Source organism: Triplophysa dalaica, chromosome 9 (genome assembly GCF_015846415.1).
Source record: "Triplophysa dalaica isolate WHDGS20190420 chromosome 9, ASM1584641v1, whole genome shotgun sequence".
Classification (NCBI taxonomy): Eukaryota; Metazoa; Chordata; class Actinopteri; order Cypriniformes; family Nemacheilidae; genus Triplophysa; species Triplophysa dalaica.
The window spans coordinates 13,505,567-13,524,362 of NC_079550.1; the positions used below are offsets into that span (position 1 = coordinate 13,505,567).

The 18,796-nt window shown below is 38.6% G+C and overlaps 1 protein-coding gene across 1 annotated transcript in view; it reads left to right on the top strand.

The window, feature by feature from the left end:
- Window positions 1–18,711, top strand: part of sez6b (seizure related 6 homolog b) — a 147,707-nt gene extending 128,996 nt beyond the window's left edge. Inside the window, 9 exon segments of the mRNA XM_056757439.1 lie at window positions 1,247–1,385; window positions 8,761–8,957; window positions 10,976–11,170; window positions 13,375–13,566; window positions 13,791–13,985; window positions 14,174–14,212; window positions 14,299–14,407; window positions 14,850–14,949; window positions 17,251–18,711. Of these exon segments, the coding sequence (XP_056613417.1) occupies window positions 1,247–1,385; window positions 8,761–8,957; window positions 10,976–11,170; window positions 13,375–13,566; window positions 13,791–13,985; window positions 14,174–14,212; window positions 14,299–14,407; window positions 14,850–14,949; window positions 17,251–17,280 (1,196 nt within the window). The 3' untranslated portion in view covers window positions 17,281–18,711.
- The last annotated feature ends 85 nt before the right edge of the window (window positions 18,712–18,796 follow it).

Consider the following 18,796-nt stretch of genomic DNA (forward strand, 5'->3'; position numbering starts at 1 on the left):
GTAGTATGTATGGATGTATGCTTCTACAAGTTAGCACTCAAAGCCCTCCTAGATGGAAAATTTAGTGTGAAAATTGCATTCAGCATTATATTTGTCGGCGTGCTGCTATCTAATTTGCATAATTGTTGTGCACTAAAACAGTGTGCACTACGGTGTGACTTGGCTATACGTACACACTGTTAATACATGTATATTGTAAGCAGGTGTTCATGTAACTGCGACACATTTGACTGCATTAGTCAGCTGCTGAAGAGCTCTACAGGCATCATGTGCAGATACAGTACAAGCAGCTCACATCCTTTTAGTGCCTTTTCCATATAATCCACTACATCCTGTGTCACCTGGAGGAGTTTCAGACACTCTTACCCACAGTCAAACGCTCGTAGCAGCACTAAAAGCATTAAGCCATGAAGGCTGGAACCAGAAGCACACGGTGTAAGAATGTGAGAGAATGCCTCACTCATAAACCAGATGCGGTGGCATCTTATCTGACCCGGTGCTCAAGTACATTTCTCCCGCTTCACAATAGAGTCAGGATTGAAAGGATTTAATCGCACCGGCTCCAGTAGAGGGTCAAGACAACAGCTTTTCTATTTGAAAATGTGTTTACGTCCTGTTGAGCCAGTTTAGAGATGTGGAATGAGGGGAAATGAAAACAGGAATTGATGTTGTTTATTTTAATCTGGGGAGAATTTTTGGACTGCCAAATAAATGTTGAAAACAGCTACTTTTGAGGAAATGGACAAAAGTTGGTTTTATGTCACTTTAAACATTGTGTTGTTGAAGTTGACACAACACGAATCGTAAAAAACAAAGACAATATGTTAAGCATTGGATTAATAAAGAATATTTAACTTTGTCTTTGACTGTTACATTAGAAAAATGTAAATATGAAGAGGATTAGATCACTGTAGTTGCACATTATTAAACTAATAAAATGAATTTCCTAAAGCGATGGAAGTATTATTTAATAATAGCAGATTTGCATTAAGTTCAGTAGATGTTACATGTACATCTATTCATTTAATATATGCTTTTATCCAAATTGATTTTCAGAGTCTTTATATACAGTAGATAGAACGTTATACTTATGCATTATATTGAGCTTCCTTTAAAAAGGGATTGAATGTTTAATGGGATTTTTATAAATGTAATAAAAGATTATTGTTTAAATATTTCTGGGTAAATGTGTGTGTGTGTGTGTTAGTTAACATGATGTCTTTCTTCATCCACGGTTGTGTTGCAGCTGTATGCAGTGGAGAGATCACAGATTCAGCAGGTGTGGTGTTGTCCCCAAACTGGCCTGAGGCCTATGACAAGGGCCAGGACTGCATCTGGGGGATCCACGTCGAAGAGGACAAGAGAATCATGCTAGACATCCAAGTGTACGTCTATATAAACAACATCATTTCCTGTCGATCAAAATAGTTGCTGTTACACTGTATACAAGCCTGAATGCATTTTTATTCCCTGCAAATCTTGCAGTTTGTCCTCTTCACAGTGTCTCAGCAACTGTGGCTGAGCTTTTAATGTTTCATCCCAAGAGAATACAGCCGATACATCTGCTCTGTTTTTCTCTAACGCTGGAAAAACAGTGTGGATCAAATCTTCTGTGGCTTCACAAAAAGCTTCCACAAAGTCCCTGTTCATCCATCAGACCGTAACTCTGTTTTTGTGGCCTGAAACATGTATTACCATGGGGCTGACAGTCTCTAGTTAGTTGTCCTTGATGTGGCTGAGATTACACCTTAACTTTTGGGTTTTTGCGTCATCTCCCCGCTGACCGATTCAGCTCTGTTTCACTCCCTCAACACCCAAACGAAATGTCCGCCATCGCTCTGGGCATTTTCAGAGATTTCACTTGAACTGCAGTGACCCAAAACTCAAAGACCTTGATTTGCTTTTCTGAAGATTTCCAACAGCGTACAACATCTGCCGCAACACAGTCGTTCAACCTTTTCAGCTCGAACCTTCATCTGTATAAACATAAAAACAATGTGACATTTCTCTACGTTGCATTAATAATTACGTGGGAAAATGTGGTAAAGTAAGTTCAGGCTTTATTTACGGTTACAGCATCTTTAGGTTGAAAATATTAGTTGTTTGTGCTGAAGTTCACACTCTGTGGAAAATCACAGGCAGCGCTGGCAAAGAGATTGAAAGACAGCAAGATAGGTAAAGAGAGTTGTTTTCTCTGCAGTTCCTTATGGGGGATAAGAGACTCAAACTGCTTGAAGATATAAACCAGATTATCATGCTTCGCTCTCAGGGAAACTGAGGGTCATTCTAAAACGGAGTGATGAAATGGTAAAAAGTGCAAAGAGATAAGAGTTGAAGAGGATGCAGATGTCAAATCACACCTTGTAATGTTTAGTACAACAGCACGACTGTCATTGTAAAAGTGCTTTTCTATTTTTTTTAAAGTTGATATGAACTGAAATACCAGTTCATAAATGTGTTCAGTTATCTCTAAAACCTACTTTCCTGGAAAAAAACGTTTTTATAATTTTATATTATTAAATAATTTAACACTGTGACAAGTTAGTTTTAATACTTTTTAAAGGTTAAATATTTGTAAAACCCAAAAACATGAAAGGTGACCAATAGTAATGATTAATAAAACATAAAATTAAGAAATGTGGTTTCTGCCCAGCATCCCAGTGTTGTTATGCTAAATACCAGCACTCTTGAGATCCCTCCTGCCCGATCAAATTAAGGGACTGGAACTAACTGTTGAATAAAGGTTAATAATCTGAACAGAGAAACAATTATTTTATTGGGTGTTTTTGTGAATGTGAAATCAATTATGCGAGCAGGAAAACAAGTGTAGAGTGTGATTGCTTCTTCAGGTGAGGCGGGAAACACGAGGCCCTGCCGTGTCAGACCCAGATAGATTATTCATGCATTTAATCATTTGTCTCCCTTAATTAAGATTCACTCATTTGCATATGGCTCCTTTCGCATTTTTCATATTTTCTCTATCCCTCGTTCTGAGTGTCCCAACTGCAGCGCTACATTGTGTGACTGTGTAATAAATTACGTCCTGGATTTTTCACAGAAGATGCAGTCAACATAATTAATTTTCCATTTATTTTGCGGTGGAGGTAATGGAGGGAGGTTGTGACAGAATTCAGAGATCGCTGGATGTTCTTTGTGTGCTGTAAACGCTGCTGGTTGGGATGAGGCAGCATACGCTTCTCATATGTTAGTATGTATACTATCGTTCCAAAGTTTAGGGTCACTTACTTTTTTAATTATATATATATATATATATATATATATATATATATTTTTTTTTTAAGTAAATAAATATGTACATAAGTTGCTTTCTTTTTACTGCAGAACACAAAAGAAGATATTTTGTATTGTGAAAAATCTTGGTAAGAGAAAACCGTTGGTCGCCATTAACTTGCATTGGTTTTGTGTCCATACAAAGGCAGTCAACTGGAACCAGCGGTTTTATGTTCCCAACATTTTTCAAAATGTATCATATATACATGTGAAACAAGGTTCAATAAAAGGAAGGAAGGAGGCGAACATTTAAATAAAGTTTAATCAAACATTAATAAACAATAACACGGAAGTAAAAGAACCCGCCTCACGCCTCCCGTCCCTCCTTCCTCACCACAACCGGTTTTGACAATAACCGTGATATTAAAATCCACGTTTATCAATTGTTAATCCTACACAAATGATAATATACTAAATAATTCGGTGCCCAGGAAGGTTTCACCTTAAAAGAGACAGTGGTTGCAAAATTTATCTCGCTTTCTGCCTCCTTGCGATAACATCTATTTTGTTTCATTATTGAATTCAAAATTATGTTCTTCTGGCCGCAATAATGTGTTGTAGAAGACATTAATTTGCTTGCCAAACAATTTTATTGTCTATAAAACCTATATACAACATTTAAGCATAATGCCTTCAGTTAAAAAGGCTTATAAGATCATGAAAAACATTTCAGTTAAGTACCCTAGACCTTTGAATGGTAGTGTAGGTCTTAATGGAGGTGCAGAGGTAACAAGAAGGGTCGTCTCAGGTGTGTCTGGATCACTGGTTCACTGTAAATTCTCCACCCCCACACTTCAATCTTCAAATGACCAAATTTGTCAAAGGACATATGGGACATTATCAACCAGCCACAGCAAATGAGATGTATAGACAGAAAAAATGAGCGAGGAGGGAGGTGAGCCCAGCTGTTCAATCCTGAGAGAAATGGAGAGATGTTGAAGAAATCTGGCATTCTTAGACCCGGATTAATTATGAAGCAAACTGGGTTCTGTCCTTATATTCATGCATGCATCTAACTAGCGATCATTGACCCAGCGCAAGTCCTCATTGCTACGGTGGCCTCCCGTAGAGCCGTTTGGTGCGTATTGAATCTGAGAGACGTAATACGAGGGCCTGGTCCTCTGCTGGAGACTCATTATGGGGCTGTAAGAACATTTTAGCCCGGTAATGAATATGCACCCAGCCCTCTGTAATCATTCATCAATGTTCCACGCACTCCCAATTACCTGTGAACATGGACCGTAATGAAGGCTGATGAATTCATTTAGCAGGGAGGGGTTCTTGCGCTGTGCGTGCCGTGCGGTGAGTAGGAGAAGGGAGGGAGGAAGATGCACAGGTGACAGCTGGCACACCTGAACACAGCCGTTCATAGACCTAGCTGCACAGCGGGGAACGTTCAGTGTATGAGACCCAATCAAAGTCCTCTTATCAGTCTCATAAGTGCGCTCTACTGCCCCCTACTGGAGTTCTAGTGCAGCTTTAGTCACCTGTTTTGAGTTTGGGTCAACATCTTTTGGTCTTGAACAATTATAAGGGTTACACTTAAATCAGAGAAGTGGTTTGATAACAGTTTTGTTTGAGAAACTTAACACAAGACTTAACGCTGCTTGCTGCTTTATGTGAATACTGGTATTACTTTGGCAACATAGATATTCTATTTATAAATTATATATACACTCACCTAAAGGATTATTAGGAACACCTGATCAATTTCTCATTAATGCAATTATGGTGGTGGTGTAATGGTGTGGGGGATGTTTTCTTGGCACACTTTAGGCCCTTTAGTGCCAATTGGGCATCGTTTAAATGCCTTGGCCTACCTGAGCAATGTTTCTGACCATGTCCATCCCTTTATGACCACCATGTACCCATCCTCTGATGGCTACTTCCAGCAGGATAATGCAGCATGTCACAAAGCTCCAATCATTTCAAATTGGTTTCTTGAACATGACAATGAGTTCACTGTACTAAAATGGCCCCAGACAGTCACCAGATCTCAACCTAATAGAGCATCTTTGGGATGTGGTGGAACGGGAGCTTCGTGCATCCCACAAATTCCATCAACTGCAAGATGCTATCCTATCAATATGGGCCAACATTTCTAAAGAATGCTTTCAGCACCTTGTTGAATCAATGCCACATAGAATTAAGGCAGTTCTGAAGGCGAAAGGGGGTCAAACTCAGTATTAGTATGGGGTTCCTAATAATCCTTTAGGTGAGTGTATATGTGACTTTTTCAATAGGATTTGATTTCCATATGATTTTAATTAACCCCCCCTACAATGCACTGCATCTGTAATTAAATCCATCTAAATAAGATATCATCATAATTGACTGCGACTGCTTTTAATTATGTGTTGTCCTCCTCTTTCTTCCATTCCCTATCTGTTTTTTTCAGTCTTTCTCTGTTATTGTCTTCTTTCCCCTTTTTTGGCATAGGGATGCGTGTCTCTGTATGGTGCGTGTGTGCACTGTCCCTCAGAGAGTCACCGCCTTTAGCAGGCTGGTAATAAATCAAGGCTGTTTCATCCCCCCAGGTCGCTGAGCCAGAACCCAGACCAATATTTAACTTTCTAATTAAGAAGAACTGTGCAAAAACAGAAGAACTCATTTTCCTCTTTATTTAGAGAAAGCCTCATCCTCTGTAAGTCTCTCTGAAAATGTTGACAACCCAAATGATAGTTTAGTCTTCTCTGTTTGTCTGTCTTCCCCCAGAGCCAACATTGCATGGCTCTTTGTGCAGAAGCAACTGGAGCTTATCCGCTTTCATCACAGGAAAGCCCTGTGTTAATTTCCCACTTCTGTACTGAGTCCAGTTTAAACAAATGGATCTGGACTAAAGACCAAGCCCAGGGCTCTTGCGGCTCAGGTGGCGTTTAATGCGTGTGGAATTGCTCTCACACATTTTTTCTGGAGCTTATAAAGCCTGCATTGTGGTATTGTGGAATTCTTTGAACATCAGTTTCATGAGATAGAAAGTTATGATGCTAAAGTGTGCCAAAGTCATACCAGAATAGGTACGTGAAAACTCGAAGTGAATGACAAACGGTCATAGAATTCGGCATAAATACAGCTAAACAAAGATAAAAGAACACACGTACGCACGTACCGGTGTCAATTTTTTATAACACATGCTATGCTCTGGATGCTTTAATTTATATTACGTCAGGTCCACCGTGTCCAGCCCTCAACAAAAGGGATTTGTTTAGAAGTGTTCTAGTTTTCAGCCTGTCAATCATTTGTACAATTAGATGAATATCTATTAAATATATATATGTAAAGGAAGAGAGGAGAAGCTTTTCTATGCGGTTTGAGAGTTTCTTCTATCTGTCATCCATGTGAATTACTGATATAGGCTTGGTCTTCTTGACAGATGATGGCTCATTATGAATTAATTTCTGAAGAAACACCAGACACAAAATCACCTGCAAAATACTCACATTTATCTCTCCAGCAAACAGAATGATACAGAATGATACTTGTGTCGGTATAGGACAGTTAAGAGGGGATGGAAGTGATGGGGTGTGGAGTCAGAAAAGGGTTGCACACACTCAAGGGGAGCACCATGCAACATGCTGTAAAGTATCTCCAAAATGTGTTTTAAACACCCCTGTGATACAGACAACAAAAACGTGATTCAAGTTTTTTTCAATCTCATTTATCACTTCTTTCTCTTCTTTCTCACAGAGAACGGCATCTCTGTGAGCTCTATATGAGACTTTAATGCATTTCGATGGCTGCCGTGTTGTTGGCCAAGTCAAGCTGAGCCTGTTTTTGTGATTAAACAAAATGAAATTACTGCCAGCAAATGGAAAGCATGATTGATTTTCTCGGCAGATACGGTGTGCGGCTACTCAAAGGCTTGTTTAACTTTATCACAACAAATCCAATAAGGGCTGACACTGTTTCGCTCTCTCCTGTGTCAAGGCTCTTCTGGTTAAAATGTGCCTTGGAGTCAAAGAAGATACGCAGATTCTCTTGCGGCCAGAGGCAAACAGTATTACGGGCCTGTTGACAATTGAATAATATATATTCAATCTTTACGTGTTCTAAGGTGTGCCTGCACTGCAATGACTGGCTGTCTTCGAGCCTATGCGTGAATGCATATGAGTGTGCGCGTCCGGGCCATCATTTAAACATCCTGTCTTCATTTTGCCTGAATGTAAGCATTCAGTATCTTGCTACAGCAGAACAGAGATGATGAATTATTTCTCTGTCCTCAGTAATGACTTCCATTACTGCCCACTTGTGATTAATTAGTGACAAGATAGACTGTGTGTGCCACCTCCCTGCCTGACTGAATCCCACTTTCCCTTCGCCAGCGATTGGCCAGACGTCTGGTTCTTGTACATGCCAGACAGAGTTACAGGACTTATATGTATTGTGATATAGGGTAGTCGAAAACTGGCCTTTGTAATACAGGGCAATTATTTGTGGCACATTTCAGTACGGCGGTGCTGAAGATGATTGAAATTGAACGTGTCAAGGTACCACTTTTCATTAAATGACGTTTCAATTGTAGTTCTGGGTCTTTTGTCACCTTTATGTAAGGCTGTCAGGTTTCATCAAGGAATTTCTAAAAGTTCTGAAGGACGTATTGCCCAGGGCTTACAACATCACATTTTGATTAGTCTCTGGTTCAAAAGATTGTTTCATACTTGATGTAATCTGAAATGTATTGAACAAATAAAGATTGATTAATGTTATTGATTTCAGTTAAGGACTGGAAAACTCCTGCCAATATTGAATGGAAAGGTTGTATTTGTGTAGCGTGATCAATGTAAAAATATCATGATGGTGTCTAGCACACATAAACTTTTATTTTGTTCACAGTAGTGGGGTATACAGCATCCCTAATAACTTATAGCTTAATTAAACTAAAACTTATTATCAAGTAATAAAAAAATGTTTTGAAGTGTCTGTATAGTGTTAAATATAAGACTTTTATTGCTGTCAAATCAAACACAAACATAAATGTATATATTTAATAAAGATTAGTTGTATATATTCATATATGTATGTAATATCTTATTTCAAACATTTATTTTGAAATTGTTTGACAGCACTACATACTATGCAATAGACATAGCATTTCTAGTTAATTCTAATAATGATTTCATAAAAAAATACGTACATGATTCTCTTGTATGCCACATGGAAACTTACAGATTTTCTCTCCTTGGTTTGTATCAGGAAACACAGTGCAATAGTTTCCCATGCTGCAGAATCACTCTTATACTCAAAATTGAATGTGGTTGATGATTGCACACATCAAACTCTGTCCAAAAGTGGCTAACAAAAGCTGTATCAAAACATTAAAGAAGAGAAATTGTATTGTTTGCCGCAGGGACAAAAGATAAAAAGTTATAGAGAGGAGATGAAAAGAAGTACTGTTATGAACTAAACCCTGAACATCAGTGACAGAGGTTTAAACTGGAATTTAACCAGCAATGTTTTATCTGCTCACAGTCTCCATTTGGGGAAGAATGACCTGCTGACCTTCTATGATGGTGATGACCTGACAGCAAAGATACTGGGCCAGTACGGTGGCTCCCGTCCTCGATTCAAACTCTACACCTCTATGGCTGATGTCACCATCCAGTTCCAGTCAGACCCTGCCACCAACATCTACGGCTACAACAACGGATTTGTGGTGCACTTTTTCGGTAATGCCCAATTCAACCCCTTTTAGTCCCTGCTTCAGCATCTCTAGACGGGAACACTGATAGAATATATAGTTTGAATGTCAATTGAAAAATAAGTGTGTGCAAAACGCATAATTATTAAATGCCCCTGATTCAACTGAAATGCAGATGTACAGTAAATAAGATATAGGAAATGCGACAGAATCCACCCTTAAATGCGTTATGGGAACAGTATTTAAAGAGCGTCAAGCATGCATGCTAACCTCCATCTCATTATTCAAAAATGTTACTGGATGAAGCTCATTAATTAGCCGCTCATGAGATTTATTTGAAACGCCATAGGGATCACTCATCTCAGTCCATAGTGTATCGCAAAAAGTGAGAACACACACACACACTGTCTCCTAGTTATTCGATCATAGACTTGGGAAAGGTGGTGAAGAGATTGAACCCCAGAGAGAGACAGAGAGAGAGTTATGGGAAGAGAGACACAGCTGGTTTAGTCCCCGCTCACCTCTCCTGTGGATAAAGGGAAGGTCATTCCACTAGACTTTCTCTGTGGCCAACTAGCGCACAATATCAGATAAAATGTAATGAGTTCCATATAGAGCGAAGATGCTGGAATGCAAGCCAAAATGAAATGTTTTGCATTTGCTTCACGCAGCACAGCGGGTAAAAAACCCAAGCCAGCTTTCGCAGGTGCAGGGGGTTTGGCCCTGCGACGGCACAGACAATTATCGTGCATGTTTGTACTCATTAGCCGCATTTGCTGGGTGTCGTGCCCTCCCCAGCTTTACCGCACTTAGAACGGACATCAGCGAAAAGCCTGCCAGCTGTCTGTTTTCCTCCACTCACATTTTTAATCACAGCTGAGCTGATTCCTACCATTTGATTTATCAGTCATTAGACACAACACCTGTGGTTTGTTCAGGGACATGATGAGAAACAAAGAAATTGTTTGCATACATTATTGAACATTCTGTCTCTCCCTTCCTCTCTTTTCTCTCTCTATTGTTGCACTGATTAAACTAATTTAGTTCTCTTTTTATTAGCATCAGGCATGAGATCTCTTTAATGTCTCAGTTGTTTCTCTTAAAAAGCTGTGAGGGACAGTGAGGGGAAATTCTGTCGTCCTTTACTCGGCGAGTTGTGTAAATCTGTGTAAATTTCTTTGTTCTGATGAACACGGAGAAAGATATTTGGAAGAATGCTTGTTACCAAACAGTTCTTGGCCACCAATGACTATCAAAGTAGGAAAAATTACAGTGGTAGTCAAAAGTGTCTCAGAACTGTTTGCTTTCCTACATTCTTCAAAATATCTTCATTTGTGTTCAACAGAACAAAGAAATTCACAGAGAAGTTGTTTCCTACTATAGTAGTCTATGGTGGTCAATATCTGCTCGGTTACAAGCATTGTGGCAAATATCTTACTCTGTGTTCATCAGAACAAAGAAATATATACAGATTTGGAACAACTCCAGAGTGAGCAAATGAAGAAAGAATTTTAATTTTTGGGTGAACAGTTCATTTAAATATCCTTCTTCTCAAATTTTGTACCTGAGAAAAAGACCCCTAGTCATTTCTCTTTAGGCCATCAGAAAGGAGGTCCAACGTTGTCTGAAACCGTGCTCTGCTTTGCCTGGATACTAAAATGTGCTCAGAAAATGGTTAAAATGTGCAGTTTTTTCTCAAATATCTTTCATCTCTTTCTCCAAAATGAAATATTCTGATCAACTCAGTTTTTTTTCAGTTCTTAACTGTCAATTCTCTCATTTATTTATATTAAAGTTAATAATAAAAAAAATATTAAAAGAGACTCCATTAAAGAGATTCTGTCTTTATTTACTCACCCTCATGTCGTTTCAAACCTGAATGACTTCCATTGTATAGACACAAAACCACTGAGACCTTTCTCAAAATATCTGCTTTTGTGTACCACAGAAAAAAAGAGCAATATACATGACATAAGGGTGAATAAATTATTAGTTTTGGGAGAAGTCTCCTGAAGTTTGATTGACCTTTTGTGTTTGTCTTTTCAGAGGTTCCCCGCAATGACACGTGTCCAGAGCTTCCAGAGATCTCTAACGGCTGGAAGACCACATCTCACCCTGACCTGGTGCACGGCACGGTGGTGACCTATCAATGTTACCCGGGCTTCGAATTGGTGGGCACCGAAATGCTCATGTGTCAGTGGGACCTGACCTGGAGTGGAGATCTGCCCAGCTGTGAAAGAGGTGACACCTCACACGTTCACACATTCTTTGTCAAATCCATTTTCGTCCCATCCACCAAACCAGCATTCAATAGCTATTGATCAAGAGAGATGCTCTGCTCCAAAAGGAGATGAGCTTTTAAATTCCATTCTCTCCAACTCAGTCCCATTCAAGAACGAACGGGAGTGAACAAGGGCTTTGTGGGTAATCACTCACTTTTATTTTGAGTGCGACTTCACGGATGAAGCGGATGCTGATTCAATTCACAGCCTCTCTGCATCTCTCCCTTTGCTTGTACCTCATGACACCTTGGTGAACTAGTTTTGCAAGAATTTTCATTTCACTGTATACCCCCCGATGAAGCCCTGACAGCACATAGCTGATACAGCGAGCGTTCCATCAGAGGTGAAATCTGTACTTCGCAACTTTCTTTTGTTGTAGCCAAAGTCGCCCGAGTGCTTGAAATTGAATCACATCACCTGGCTATTGTGTTGCCTGGACTTGCTCTGTGTGAATGGTTACAGCTGCAGTAATAGTTGGAGGCCTATCTCCCAGGACATCCAAAGACATTCATTGCTTGAAACCAGAAGACTCGGTGACCCTGAGACCCGGGCCCCAGCGTTGTCCCTTGCAAAAACAACCAGCCGGAAGCAGCGGGACCTTTACCTGGTTCAAAGCTTTCACCCGCAACGCAAACATCATTAACTCGCTCGCCTCTCCCGTTCCCTTTCTCTTCACCTCTACTGCTGAGGAGAGAATTGGGTTTGCGGCTGGGAAAGCTAGAGCGTAGTAATCTTTTCATTATACTTCACTGTGTGCCCGTATGCTGCCCTCGGATCAAAGTCACATGTTCTTTCCTCCCACCGGCTATAATGTCAGTCGCTTCACACTGTCCAAAAGCATTTGTCATTTTGTGGAACCACATGCATGATGTAAGCAGTTAACACATTTAGTAAGATCCAAGTTTTTTTAGCACCTTTATCACAGATGATTCATTGTATCATTTGGATTCAGATTCCTTCTAGAGGTCCACATCAAGGTCACGGGAACATAAGCAAAAAGGTTTAACTTGAATTAACTGGATGTTGCTTTGGTTAAAAGTTTCAACTAAAAAATGCATTAAATATTCATTATACAACAAATAAAAATGTTTAATAATTCTGATTTGAAGCCATTTCTCTTTTGGACAAACATTTGTACTTTAATTCGTTACTGCCACCCAGAGGTGGAAGGGAGAACTACAATACAAGTCAACTTAGCTGTCATATCATATCGTCGCAGTCCTTTTGAAACCTCATATCTCCATATTTTGTGATTTTTATTTTTGTCATAAATCTTAATTATTAGTCACCCTACATTTTTGTCACTGGGTTTTGCAAAAGGCAATCCTTTCAAAAGTATTATAAATGCTTGTTCATTTTGACGACACAGTATTTAAGCTTTTAAAAAGTATAGTGATTTTCCATTTCAAGAAAAACTGTGAATTTGTGCATACAAGGTTCTGGAAGGACAGCGACAATATCTTTCTTAAATACTGGGTTTTAACATATTAATATTTTGCACATTGACAGACACGAAGCAAAAATAAAAGACCTTTTAAAATGTTCATTATATCAGCATTTCTAGGTGTGTTGTGGCTATTCCAGTCCAGTGTCTGTTGAATTTCAACAAAATTAAAACTCAGGAGTGACATTAAGTCCTTCAACAGCAATGTGTAAGACTGACAGCATAATGAGACAAAATAATGATAATGATAAAAATCAAGGTTATCTCAGAAAAAAAAATTGAGCTTTTCCTAAATTCAAATACTTTAAAATACATAAAGTGTATATGAACGTGTTGTCTTTTCAGTATTTGAGCTGTGAAAAATACATAATACCTATTAAGTTGTTTTAACTGTTTCTACAGTTGTCTTTTAAGAAAAATAAATGCAAATAGATTTTTATTTAAAATTTTGGGAAAATATTTGTTGGTTAGTAGGCTAGTTCACAGAATGAAATGACTATTTTTCCTAAAGACATGCCTATAAATAGGAAATTCTGAAAAAATGAAAATAATTTTGAAATGGACTCTTAATTTTTCCGCCACTGCACTTTAGCCCATTAAAACAGAAAAAAGTAATTTCAATACAAAATCTCAGTCAGGACAAGTCCAAACAATACTGATCATGTTTTTCTATTCAAGATAAACAATAGTTGGTGTGATATTTGTTTTGGCTTTACCAGTTCTATCATGCCCAGACCCGGGCACAGTGGAGCACAGTCGCAGGGTGATGTCAGGGCCACGTCTCATCGTGGGCTCTACAGTGCAGTTCATCTGTAACAAAGGCTACTCGCTCTCGGGCAACAGCCTCCTGTCCTGCTATCACCGCGACTCCACTGGACCAAAGTGGAGCGAGAAACTGCCCAAATGCATGTGTGAGTACAAACCTACAGATACACAATCCTCAAATGATGATTTGCATTGTGAGCTATAATATCTATAAATCTATAATGATGATAAAAATGTATCAAAATAACTTTTTTGTTTATTAATGAGTAGTTGCCTAATAATATGTCCTGTATTGTTTGACAATGTGTCCTGTTATTTTATGTGACATTTGTTATTTTGTACATGAAGACTGTGTATTTGTGTTATCCAGCTGATTCGTATGAGCCATGTAGGAACCCTGGGACTCCCGCCTACAGCATCCAGAGCTCAGAAAAACATGTGTATCAGGCAGGAGAAACTGTGAGATTTTCCTGTCTGAATGGATATCAGCTCCAGGGTGAGCCTGTTCTCCGTTGTGTCCCCGGGCATCCGTCCAAATGGAGCCATCCACCCCCGCTGTGCAAAGGTAGAGTTTGTGTAATGCAACGTTTATGTTGTGTGCTCCATATAGTATATAATTTATAAAACTACTTACCATTCTGTAATGTGTGTTTAGTTATTTAAGTATTTTATCTTCAGACGGTGTTTGTTTTGTATAATTGGTATGACAGGCCACCTTTTCTCATGTGTTTAAAGCTGTTCCTTTTCTCCCAGCTGGAAGATTGGAATATATAGATGAGCGCAGGTTAGATGGTAAGAACTTCCACCTATGAAATCGATGTACATGTCATTCCAGATAAACAAAATGTTCATGTATATTTCCTAATTTGGCCTTACAGTTGCAAATGCAGACTTCAGTATTGAGGGAGCAAGTGTGGCTGTTTCGATTTTCATCCCAGTAGCCATAATTCTTATCATCATCTTGTCAATATATTTCTACTTTTCAAGGTAAGTTGCTACAGTGGTCCTCAAATGTGTTTGGACACATATGCTGTCCTTAAAAAATGCATGAATGTGGATGCAGTATTAAAAATTAAATGTCAAGGTAGTTGCACAAGCCCATTTTTCTAGCAAAATGTTTCACAAAAAGTGGTTCATTGGGTTTTGAATGATAAAATAAAAGTTTCTTTTGTGTTAGCACCTGAACGGACTTATTCATACATTTACACATAATATCCATATTTTAAAACAATTACCATTCTAAATTAATTACATTTATTTAATACTTTAATATCTAATCTAGTGAAACATTTTGTGCATCTTTAGTGTCCAAATGTATTTTCTTGACAATTTTGGGGGTCATAAAATGTGAATCTGCAGATCATTTCATAAATCTCTCGTCCGGTTCAGACCAAAGCACAAATTATTGTTGATGCATTTGTCATTTCAGGGTGCAGGGGAAATCTCTACGCTTGTCATTGACAGCATCACCACAATACGACCACATCAGAGGAGAGTCAGCTTTCGAAAACCCCACTTACGACACAGCAGTAAGTACAGTGGTTGATCCCCGGCACGATCCCAAAGGATTTCTAAAAAAGCATTCTTGTCCTCCTCATTACTATTAATAGAATCTTCTCACACGTATCGAATCCATTTGTGGTGATTTTGGTGGCAGGAGTGAGAGGTACTCAGGTGTAAAGTCTTACTGCTGCACATCTGCACTTTGAACACCATCTGTGATACCATATTGGGGGTTCATTTCTGTTACCTAATTACCTGGAAAAACCATTCTGGAGTTGAAATGAAGTGGCGCGCAGAGCCACACCCTCATCATCTCTTCATTTTATCATTAGCGGTCACAGGCTTTGATTTTTGATTCAATGGTGATGGTCATTCACGTGCCGATTTCTCTGTACGAATTTGAATCACATTCGCTGTACTTTAATGTGATATGCCAAACAATCTGCGCAGCCCCCCGTTAAGTTGTTCCTGAAGTCGCTGATTAGCTTCTTCAGGTGTTTTATCAGAGTTGGGGCTAAACTCGGCAGGAAAATGGATCTCGCAGACCTGAGTTGAGAACCACTACCCTAAACGAACAAACTGTTCTACAGAGTGCTTTCGGAAATACTTTATCTCCTTCAGCAAAGAGGTGAAAACGTGAGAATATCTTTGTTCTATGTCAGCCACCCTAGCGATCCAAAAGGGAGGGGTGGAGTGAGCCATTGCAGTTCGCAACCACACCACTAGATGCCACCAAATTTCATACACTGCACCTTTAAATGAAGCCACACAATAGTTTTGTTTGAGAAAAAAAAGAAACATCTTACAAGTCCGACAAGGGGTAAATGATGACAAAAGGTTTAATATTAGTGGCTTCATTTTACTTGTTCAGTCACTTACGTTGCTTTTCTCTCTTTTTCTCTCTTTTTCTTTTTTTACATTTCTTTCTTTGTTTCTGCGTCCCTGAAGAACAACGAGGTGAGAATTTCTGAAAAACCATCTGTCAATAACACTAAACTACTATGAGGTCCTGGTTCTGGCGTACAGACCGCAGGTTATTCACACCTCTTGAAGTATGTGCTGTGCTAGTGTCTCTCCAGACTTTTCTGTGGTATAGTTCTCATAACACAGTCCCAGCAGCACTCGCCGCCTGTATATACTAAACATCTCAATAACTGTCTCTGGCCCCTGGGGCCCAGTCTTTGTCAGACTGTATGTAAGTGTGTGGCTAGGCCTGTGTTTGTGTGTTTGTGTGTGTGCGTGCGTGCGTGCGTGCTTGCATGCGTGCGTGCGTACGTCCGTTTGTGTGTGTGTTGATCGGTGACTGTTCAGTCTGCACTAATGCCCTGAAGCCATGTACTCATTTTAAGCATTTCAGTAAAGACAGATGATGCAAACAGAAGCTCATGAGCAGCTCTCTCATCTATATATAAAGTTGACTCACTATAAAGTCTACTTTATCCTTCATCTGCTTATGCGGATGGGCTTTGATTTTATGGTTTTCTAATGGTTGTAGTGCAAGTATTAACCTGTTTTAGGGTTCACAATATACATAGAATGAACTGGCATGAGCTTAATTAAACTGGTCTTAAATGGATAGTTCACTCAAAAAATAAATATGTATCTGTCATTTATTCACCCTCATGTCATTCCATACCTGTGTATGACTCTTTCTTCTGTGGAACCCCAAAGTAGACATTTTTTTTTCTCTATACAATGGAAGTCAAAGGGGCACAATGTTGTTTGGTTTCCAACATTTTTCGAAATATCTTCTTTGTGTTCTGCATAAGAACGAACATTATGCAGGTTGGAAGTGAGTAAATGATGCAAGAATTTTAGTTTTTGGGTGTACTAACACATTTTAATGCTTACCATAGTCATCAACTTTTTGTTATGACATTTGTTGTGACATCACAATTGCACTTCTTAAACCACACATTGTTTTTTCAACAAAATTACTCAGAAGTGTTGGTATTTCCTCCAGCCTTCATCATGTTTTCATTGCTGATTATTCTTTAAGTTAATTTCACGCTTAAGTTGCATTTTTGGTTTGTACAGAGACCTATGATTCAAACCGGCCACCAGAAGTACTCTCTAGGATTCTGTTGTAAAGAAAAAACCTGTAAGGAGAGTTGATAATGGAATAGCATCACATGGACGACGCCGAGAAGGTTTGAAACATCGGTATAGGCTGTCTCCATCTTAAGTGTCTGTGTATTACTTTATAGATCATTTTTCAGCTGGCTCCATTTGTTACGTGTTCCAACCCCCTCATAAGTTTGTACACTGCTGTCGTATTTAGAAATGATGTATATTTTACTTTATGTTTTTGTTTGTTTGGTTTTCAGGATACAAGAGAATACGAAGTGTCCATTTAAAAGAAACAAAGCTCATTTCGCATGGAGGACCGCAAGCCTTTCTCTGCCTTGTGGAAGATTTCTTCTCACATCTTCTGTAGCCACCTCTGCTCTTAATCTTCTTCTCGTCCTTTCCCATCTGCTGTAAATACCGTCGTGCTTCTGAGGACTTCCACAAGTGGAGAGTGTGGATGACGTAATATTATTTTTTTGGCCTAGCAGAATTGCTTGTACAGTTTTTACTCGTATCTGAGCCAAATTCAGTAAGTAGTTAAAAATGAATGGAAATGGGCAAGTCAAGGCTTTGAGGTGACTGATGTCTCTCTAAAATGATAGATTCATTTATTTACTTCAAATTTTTTTCAAAATAAATAAATAACCCCAAATAATTTGAAGCACCTGGAATATAAAATACGGTTTGGGACTTGAGAAGATGAAATTGCAGCAAATGTAATGATAATCATAACTGCACCTAAATTCTATGCAGGACTAAATTAAAAAAGTGAAACATGGCTATTCTTGTATGGGTTACAGTTTATTCATTTTGTATTATTTTATTCCATTCCAGTACACATAAAAAATGTAATTACAAAATTGGCTAACTGTATCAACCCTTGAAACACACGTAGTGCTGTTCATGGGAACATGTACATTGTTCATCCAATGTTTAATAGTTCCCTTTTTTTAGGGTTGTATCAAATTAACATTATTCTTCATTTGGAGCAGTCTTTGTGCACAGTGTCAGATTGTTGGGCAAGTGGTGTTTACCTGCTCTAAACAACAGCTTTGAATGAATAAGCCAAAAGTTCAACTACATGTACAGGACGTTCTTGTTCATCCATCCTTCGCTGATCAATTGGCTCTGTTTTTTTTGCTTTCAGTTTATTTTTGTATGGTTTTTATACACATTAAGGAACAGAATAACACTTCAGCGCACAGTCCTAATCTATAAATATAGTAGAATGTACATACAATTTGTATTAGATATGGCTTATGTCTGTATATATGAGGTTTATCTATTATAGAATAGATCATTGTTCATTATTTGACCCTGTCTGTTAACATCAATGATATGGATCACCTAAGCCAATTATGTACATGTTCTCCATATGAATGTTGTCTGTACTGATTTGAAAAACTTGTCTTTCAATGTAATTAGCAAAAGCTGCCAAAAAAACATTTGACACGTGTCAGACTTGCATTGCGAGTGTTTGTTGCAGTACTTCGCCATCTCCGCATCAGAATTTTAGGAGCCTATACAACATTAAATGTACAACAGTCCTTTTGAACTTTATACTTAGTAGAGTATTTTCACAGCAGCATCTATTCATCTCCTGACAGTCTTCATTCTGAAATAATCCTATTACAAGATTATTTTTGCTTTGTTGTACTGTACTGTAATTATTTACCACAACATTGTCAACGCATATGTTCAATTAAAATCGATATTCCATTAAACTCTACTGTTTTATTTAAGTATTTTAAAAATATATATAATTGTCTTCTTTTCCTCAACTCGTTGGAAACAACCGGCAGT